This window comes from Pundamilia nyererei, unplaced genomic scaffold (genome assembly GCF_000239375.1).
Source record: "Pundamilia nyererei isolate P.nyererei 1_Seehausen unplaced genomic scaffold, PunNye1.0 scaffold00268, whole genome shotgun sequence".
In the NCBI taxonomy this organism is placed as follows: domain Eukaryota; kingdom Metazoa; phylum Chordata; class Actinopteri; order Cichliformes; family Cichlidae; genus Pundamilia; species Pundamilia nyererei.
Window position 1 is genome coordinate 351,492 of NW_005187669.1, and position 7,613 is coordinate 359,104.

Here is a 7,613-nt window from a genome sequence, read left to right on the forward strand (position 1 = left end):
TAATAATAATAATAATAATAATAATAATAATAATAATAATAATAATAATAATAATAATAATAATAATCATAGCAACCCGCAAGGACCGTGGGCTCGTTCTGAGCAGGTTTCTGTTTTTCTGAAGATTTTTGTCGCATCAAAATCATGAATTTCACAAAGACCTGGATCTTTTTACACAGATTTTTCTATTTTCCAACATATTTAAGGAAACAAAAAAAGTTAAGTTGTCTCAAAGTCTTTCAGTTCTTCCTCGCTGTGAACATGAGTCCAGCTGTTGTGGGTGAACATCATTTCATTTGCTTATTCTTGTGTTACATCAGTGCACACTGTCTGTCCTATGATTCTAATATAAAAAAAATAAAATGCGCATTTGTTTCAGAATTATGAGTCACTAAAAGCAATTATTATTAAATGTTATTAGATTATAGCTACTGATTTATTTTTTATGTAGTCACAAACCCCGCCCATCAGAAGTGTCCGTTTGCTTGGATGAGTTTGTTTGTGTTACTTCAACATTTCTTACAGTTTAACAAGTCCCCACGAACCCTCCGTGAGCCCGACACATGTTTAATGTGCGCAGATGAAATGTTTTCGAGAGAACAGCTCGATCAGCTGACGCAAACTGCTGCAACGAGGAAATAAAACACGGAGCAGGAACCAGGAAGCCCTGCGACACATTCACTGATCTAAGCTTAAACGTGTAAATACTTTCATCAGGCACGGCTGGTTAAGTCTTTAATCCGCACAGGGTCCAATCTGAAAAGTGGTTATTTTAGTTTAAAAGGTTTAAAGTATTCTAAAGAACCACAAACACGTGAAAAAACGCACAGATTATTATTACAATAATAATAATAATAATAATTGTTTATTTCCAGGGTAGACTTTGAGTAAAAAGTGAATCCTGTTTCTCTGAGCTGAGTTTTTCAGACTGATCAGTGAGCGCTGAGGTGAAGGTGTCCGTGTTATCGGTCCTTCAGGTCCTGGTGGTCTGCATGGCTTTAAAAAAACTCAGCTCGGCTTCTTAAGTTTGTGAAATCCTTCCAGTCGGGGACATTTGGGGTCTTTTCAACCACTCAAACCGGAAGCTTCTGTCTCTGTGATAAAATAAATAAATGCAGTTTGTGGGACAGTTTGAGCTCCGTTGGTTCTACCTGCTCTCTCACCTTTGTCAGTTACGTAAACGCTATTGAGGCCAGCAGGTGGGCGTGACTTGAAGGCGTCTGTGGTTTACGAGCGGCCGTGAATGCAGCAGTGAGCAGACAGAGTCAGGAAATAGAGACGATCACTTCAGGAAGAACGCGGGGAGGACGTCTCCGACCGACAAGCGGATAAATCTGAGATTTTTACCGAGCAGAGGCTCTGATTCGGAGTCACGATGAACCTGTTCGCGGTGTTGGTCCTTCTGGGGACGGCGCTGGCCGTAAACTGCGGTGAGTTTGCGCTTTTTACCGACGCTAGCGGAGCGGGTCCAAACCGAAAGTAAAAACGGACTGTGACGTCGCAGAAAAACAAAAGTTCAGACGACGATTTTAGTTTAATTAATCTGCAAAAAAAGTTTTTGGGGGGTGTTTTTGTGCCGTGGCGTGACTCTGTACACCAGGTGTGTGAAAGTGGGAAATAAGAAAGCGCTTTAATCCTCCCAGGAGTTTCTCAAGTTCAGCTGCTGCCGCGGGTCTGCTGAGGCCCACAGAGAAACACTTACAGACACAAATACTGAACATTTTATGGATTTAAGTTTTTCATTTAAATTCTTGGCTGTGTTTTAAGATCAGACCGTTTCATATGAACTGTTGAGTTCAAAACCTGAAAACTTCAAAGCTGACTGAAGATCCCGGCTGTAAACTGTGTGTGTGTGTGTGTGTGTGTGTGTGTGTGTGGACTTGTGTTAGCGGTTGTAAAACTTGTCCTGACACTCATCAGTTCTCAGTAAACAGGTAAGAACAGGTGTGTCGCTGTGAGCTGATGCTGCTGAGCCGGACTGATCGCATCGTTATCATATCTGTGACGTGACGACCAGTCAGAAGCATCTCAGAGTTTACTGTAAACAACTTGTTTTCCTGCTTGCCTGAGACACGTGCGAGATTTGAAAATCTTTTGTTGAATTAAGAACATTTTTCCCACATTCAGTGAACGCACCTGAGACACTGCAGGGTTTTTCCCCACGCTGACAGAAACACGTCACTCGTGTCTCTGTGGGTTTGAGGTCAGAGCTGCTGATCAAAGCTGAAATCAAAGGAATAACTTTTAAATGAAACGAATTACTGCTGTGCTGATGTTGTTTCAGGTCTGAGGTGAAGCTTCTGACGTTTACACAGAAACAGGAACGTTACAATAATCTCTTTACCTGGAAAAAACAGCTAATGCTCAGGAAAGCTATTTAATTATTCTAACAGCAAGTCATGAACATTTTATTGCTTTTATTTATTTATTTTACATTTAGTAAGCAAAGATGACAAAGTTACTGAGTTTCTCTCAGTTTCATAAGTCTGCCTCGCTGTTATTCTAGTTTTATTTCTTCTTATTTGTTTACTTTTAAATTCAATTTAGTTGGCTCTGCAGGTTGACTAGATGTAACCAAACAGAAAGAGACTAAAAATAACATTTTTGCACTTTTTAAATATTTTCAATAGTTTTGTAAGATTTTCTGTCAGTTTTCTTCAGGTTTAGTTCATTACTGTAACCTGACATAATGTTCTGTGACTGTCACCGGTTAACTTAAACATCCAGACTGGACTCTAGCGCTTGTTCTGCGTGGAATCATCGTTGTTGTCAGAGCTGTCTCTATTTTCTTTAACAACTGAATGAACAGTGTTTTCATATAGAAAATTTCACTTCAGAGAATATTTATAGAGCTTTATGTTAAAAACGAAAACATGCTGCTAGATAAACTCGTAAAAAGCTTCAGTGGTTGTGAATGTGAGCTAACCGAAGGCCGCGCAAGAGCAGGAAGTGTTTCAGTGCAGTGACGTCTACACACAGCTGAGGACAGAAACTGAAAACGGCTTCAGTTTCAACTCTCACTTCACTAAGCAGCTGTTTTTACTTTAACTTTATTAAAAAATAACTTCAGTGCACAAGTCAGATCTGCTGCTTCTCAGCTGTGATAAATAAATTAATATTGTGTGTTTTCCCTCCTGTGTGACTTTCAGACACTCACTCCCTCAACTACATCTACACGGCGCTCTCCAAACCTGTCGGCCTCCCGGGCATCCACGAGTTCACAGCCATGGGTTTGCTGGACAACCGGATGATCGACTACTTTGACAGCGAGCATCAGACAAAGGTTCCCAAACAGGAGTGGATGAGAGAGCGTTTACCTGCTGATTACTGGGATAAAGGCACACAGTCCCGCAAGAGCAAGCAGCAGTGGTTCAAGGTCAACATCGGCATCCTGATGAAGCGAATGAGACAGAATAACTCAACCAGTAAGTTGTCGCTCCGTTTTAATCCTGACGCACACATCATGGTGTCCTCTCTGAATCTCTGTTCTTCTGATATCTTGTTCATTTCTGTCACTGTTGGTCCTTCAGCCCCTCACGTTCTTCAGTGGATGCACGGCTGTGAGGGTCAGACGCAGCCTGACGGCACGCTCAGGTTTGTCCGAGGCATGGACATGTACAACTACGATGGAGACGACTTCCTGTCCTTCGATGATAGAAGCGGAGTCTGGGTCGCTCCGACTCCCGAGGCACAACTAACCAAGAGGAAGTGGGACGGCGTCCCGGTGCTGAAAGAGTACACCAAGGGCTACCTGGAGAACGAGTGCATCGATTGGCTGAGCAAGTTTGTGAATTATGAACAACAGCAGCTACGAAACGCCTGTATGTATGACATGAAATAATTTGACATGTAATATTCAAAACAATGATCAATATTTGTATTAGTAACTGATAGTTTAAAAATTTAGTTTTAGTGATAGTTGTTGTTGTTCAGACAGATTAAGGTAGAAAGTTTCTTACATACTGTAACGTGGATTTCAGTCTGTGACCTTTTACTTTTTCACAGCATTTGTCAGGAAGCCGTTTTAGGTCCACACGTTTCAACATTTACATAAAAAATGTGATTATGGTAGAAGTTCAAAAATATCAAATCTTAATAATATTTCTCAAAATCACCTTTCCTAAGTTAAAAATTGTAATTTTGGCATGAACTCAAAAGGTTTTATTTTTATAAATTTTTACAGAATCAGTTGGAATATTGAAGTTTTCATTTTTGTGTCATCTACATTGCCACTATTAGAAAGTGCTACAGTGTTAAGTTTTGGTGATGGAGCTGCCTGAGCGCAGAAGGCAGGACAATCACGTGATAGATGTGTTGGTTTTTTGTTCATGTCTCAGTGCAGCAGGACACTCAGACACGCTAAATCAAGTTTGAAGGTTCTCACAGGAACCTCAGCTGAGAAATCTCTAGAAAAGTAAAGGGTTGGCTCATGTGTGAACAGAGCTCAAGTGTCCTACAACTTCTCCGTCTCTTTATTTGAAAAATCAGAAACAGCAGTTCATGATTGTTGACAAGTTGAACATTAACCAAATAGTAAATATATATCAGACATTTTTAAATGAGCTTGAATATGTGTTAGCTCTGCATCAGGCTGGCGACCTCTCCAGGGTATAGCCCGTCTCTTCCGCAGTAGTAGCTGGGCTTCAGCCTCCAGCGTGTGACAATGATAATAATAAGCAGAAGAGAATAAACGGAGCTTTTTCTTCTGTTAAAATGCTGTGAAAAAGGAAGTGATTCCCATGCGTGGTTGTAGAGATGTTTACAATATTGTTTAAAGGTGTGGAGAGTATAAATGTGGCTTTTAGAGAGTCTCAACAGTGTACTGAAAGCAGTTTTGTTAAGTAGCTATAGCCAGTACTATTCATACGCCGTTTTGATCTGTCAGAAAGAACCAAATTCAGGTGATAACCTATGTGGTGACATCACTTCACATGTCCTCCTTCCAGTGAAACCTGACGTGTACGTGTTTGGAAAGAAGGTCAAAGGGGGGACCAACCTCATCCTGACCTGCCTCGCCACAGGCTTCTACCCCAAAGACATCGAATTGCAGATCAAGAGGAACGGACGTGTTCTGACTGCAGACGACGGACTGAAGAGCTCAGGTGTTGTTCCGAATAACGATGAGACCTTCCAGAGACGAGACCATGTGGAGATTCTGAAGTCTGACCTGTCAAAGTTCAGCTGTGAAGTCGTTCATAAGGCATCCAGTGTGAATGTTATCAGTTTCTGGGGTAAGAAACTTTTAAAAAATTGTTTCCATCATTTGCTAATCTTATTTATTTAGGCTATGTCCAGACTAATGCATGTTTTTCTCTCCGTTTTGGCCCCCCGTCCACACTGACATGGTGTTTTCCCCAAGGAAAAGCGCTGCGTTTTGAAAACGCACTCCAAAACGCATACATTTCAAAACGGAGCTGCCCCGTCACAGTGTGGACGCTCGAAAACGCAGACCTTCTAAAACGATGACGCATGTTAGTCATGTGACCAATTAAACAAAAATAGTGGAGCGCATTGTACAGCAGTCATTTTGTTTGCTCTCAATTTTGACAGCCCTGAAAAAGATGAATATCAGTTTGTTCATGCTCCAGATAGCTTTTCTTCAAATTCTTTAATTCTCACTGGCTTTTGCGCATGCTCAGATCTGGGACATAAGCAGTTTCAGCCGTTTCAATGTGGACGCACAACTCTGTGAAAACGACTGAAAACACTAGTTTTAATAATAACTAGTGTTATTTGTCACATTTCTCACTTGCACAAATAACCAGTGCATGTTCTTTTTATTTTAACTGTAACTTTAAAACTACATTTCAGTCATTTTAATGTCAATTGAACATCAAGTCCTAATGTGAGTGTTTTCTGTGTTTCAGACCACAGCATGTTTAAAGATCCTGAGACTCAGACTGAGGGAAACATGGGTGTTATCATTGGTGTTGTAGCTGTAGTCTTGGTCCTGGTTATTGTTGGAGTGTCTCTGGTTCTGATCTTAAAGAAACGGGGCATTATTGGTAGGTGCAGTGAACCATTTTGTATGATAACTGTTTGCAACAGTGGTTGAGTTAAATAGTTTTTTTATTTTTTATTGCACCAAATAGTTTTATATCATGTAAGCATGAACACAGGCAAATATGTTTTTTGTTTTTTTTAAAAATCCTCAGAATAAACGAAAGTGATAATAAGCAGTAAAGTACTCTACTTATTAATCAGCTGTTCAAATATTGTCAATCAAAATAATTGATAAGTAATGTTAGAAATCGATCATTTTAGTTAACAGCATTTATTGTCATTCAGTTAACATTTACAGCAGCTTCTCAAGTACGTTTGCCCGTTAAAGGGTCACATCGAACTGGACCCCTTTCAGTCATTATGAGGTATAATGTGAGCTTGGTTAAAGTTCTGATTGATGTGATTCATGATCTATTATACTTTCTGTACTTGCAGGAGGTGATGGCAACAAAAGTGGCGGTAAGGTTTTTTCTTTTCTGCAAAGTTTGATGTGGGTAAGAAAACCAAGCTTTGAATGAGTGCTACAGGAACTCCATTTGAAATTGTAACTAGTATTATGTCAGTTCAACCTAATGCAGGCACCATTAACGAGGCAGTCTCTTCTGAAATAAGTGCATAAATATATAAATGTACAGAGAGCTCACATTACTGTAAATTGGCGGATACTTAGTAGCTCTTGAGCCCATGAAAGACAACATGTTCTTTATTCATGCTAACACATCTATCACCCATTTTTCAGGAGCACAAACTCTGTGTCGTGGTTGTTGTCTTATTAATACAGAGTAATAAAATAATCAGACATGGAGCACTGTGTAAACTGGGTCTATTCACACTCGCATGCTTTTTCATTCAAATCTCAAACTGTGCTCTGTATCAGTACTCACCACTGTCTTATAATAAAAAATACTGAAAGTGAATCCTTCAAAGTGGTTTTGTGCAGACTGATATTTGCACAATGAGTTTCATACTAATTATTAAGCAATATAAAAGTATTTGGCCTTTGTTTGAAGTTTCGATCTATGATGTTGCTCTCAGCTTCTGCTCTGGATCTTCTTAAATGTTAAGAATAATTTTATGACTAAAATAAGAAGTGATTATTTGCTCATATTTATCTTGCCAAATGTTGCCAAATTAATATTGGCTTAAAGCCAGTTTATACCTGCAGTCCGTTACAAATAAAACACAAGCAACATAAGTAATGGACTGAAAACAAGGGCACACTGTTGCATTAGTAACAGCATAGTGTGTAAAAGTTTCATCTGTAACACATGTGCTTTAATATTCCTGTGTGTGTGTAGGCAGCGGGTCACCTCTCAATCCCAGCCCCACTGGTAAGTGTTCATCTGCATCAGTGCTATATTCAGAATTAAATACATTTTTAAAAAGCTACAAACATCAAAATATGTCATCTTACATGTGTTACACATGCTGCTGCAGGCACACACACTGTACCTGAATACTTCTTCTTCCTTTCACAGGGTCACAGCGGTCCGACAGCCCTACCGGTGACTCTGACCCTTGTCTCGCTGGTTAGTATTTTCAAATAAAGGCTGCATTGGAAGGGTTTCGGTCTCCACAGGTGGTTTACTTGGTTCAGTTTAGGTTTTTTT

The 7,613-nt window shown here is 39.8% G+C and overlaps 1 protein-coding gene across 2 annotated transcripts in view; it reads left to right on the plus strand.

The window, feature by feature from the left end:
- Positions 1–1,241: 1,241 nt before the first annotated feature.
- LOC102203034 (class I histocompatibility antigen, F10 alpha chain-like) overlaps positions 1,242–7,613 on the plus strand; it is a 9,121-nt gene continuing 2,749 nt past the window's right edge. Inside the window, exons 1-8 of one of the 2 annotated variants that reach the window (XM_005750311.1) lie at positions 1,242–1,430; positions 3,150–3,425; positions 3,522–3,821; positions 4,947–5,231; positions 5,868–6,005; positions 6,439–6,462; positions 7,302–7,334; positions 7,482–7,532. In XM_005750311.1, the coding sequence (XP_005750368.1) occupies positions 1,376–1,430; positions 3,150–3,425; positions 3,522–3,821; positions 4,947–5,231; positions 5,868–6,005; positions 6,439–6,462; positions 7,302–7,334; positions 7,482–7,532 (1,162 nt within the window). In that variant the 5' untranslated portion in view covers positions 1,242–1,375. The remainder of the gene's footprint in view (positions 1,431–3,149; positions 3,426–3,521; positions 3,822–4,946; positions 5,232–5,867; positions 6,006–6,438; positions 6,463–7,301; positions 7,335–7,481; positions 7,533–7,613) is intronic. The other variant, XM_005750312.1, reaches the window with a different exon arrangement.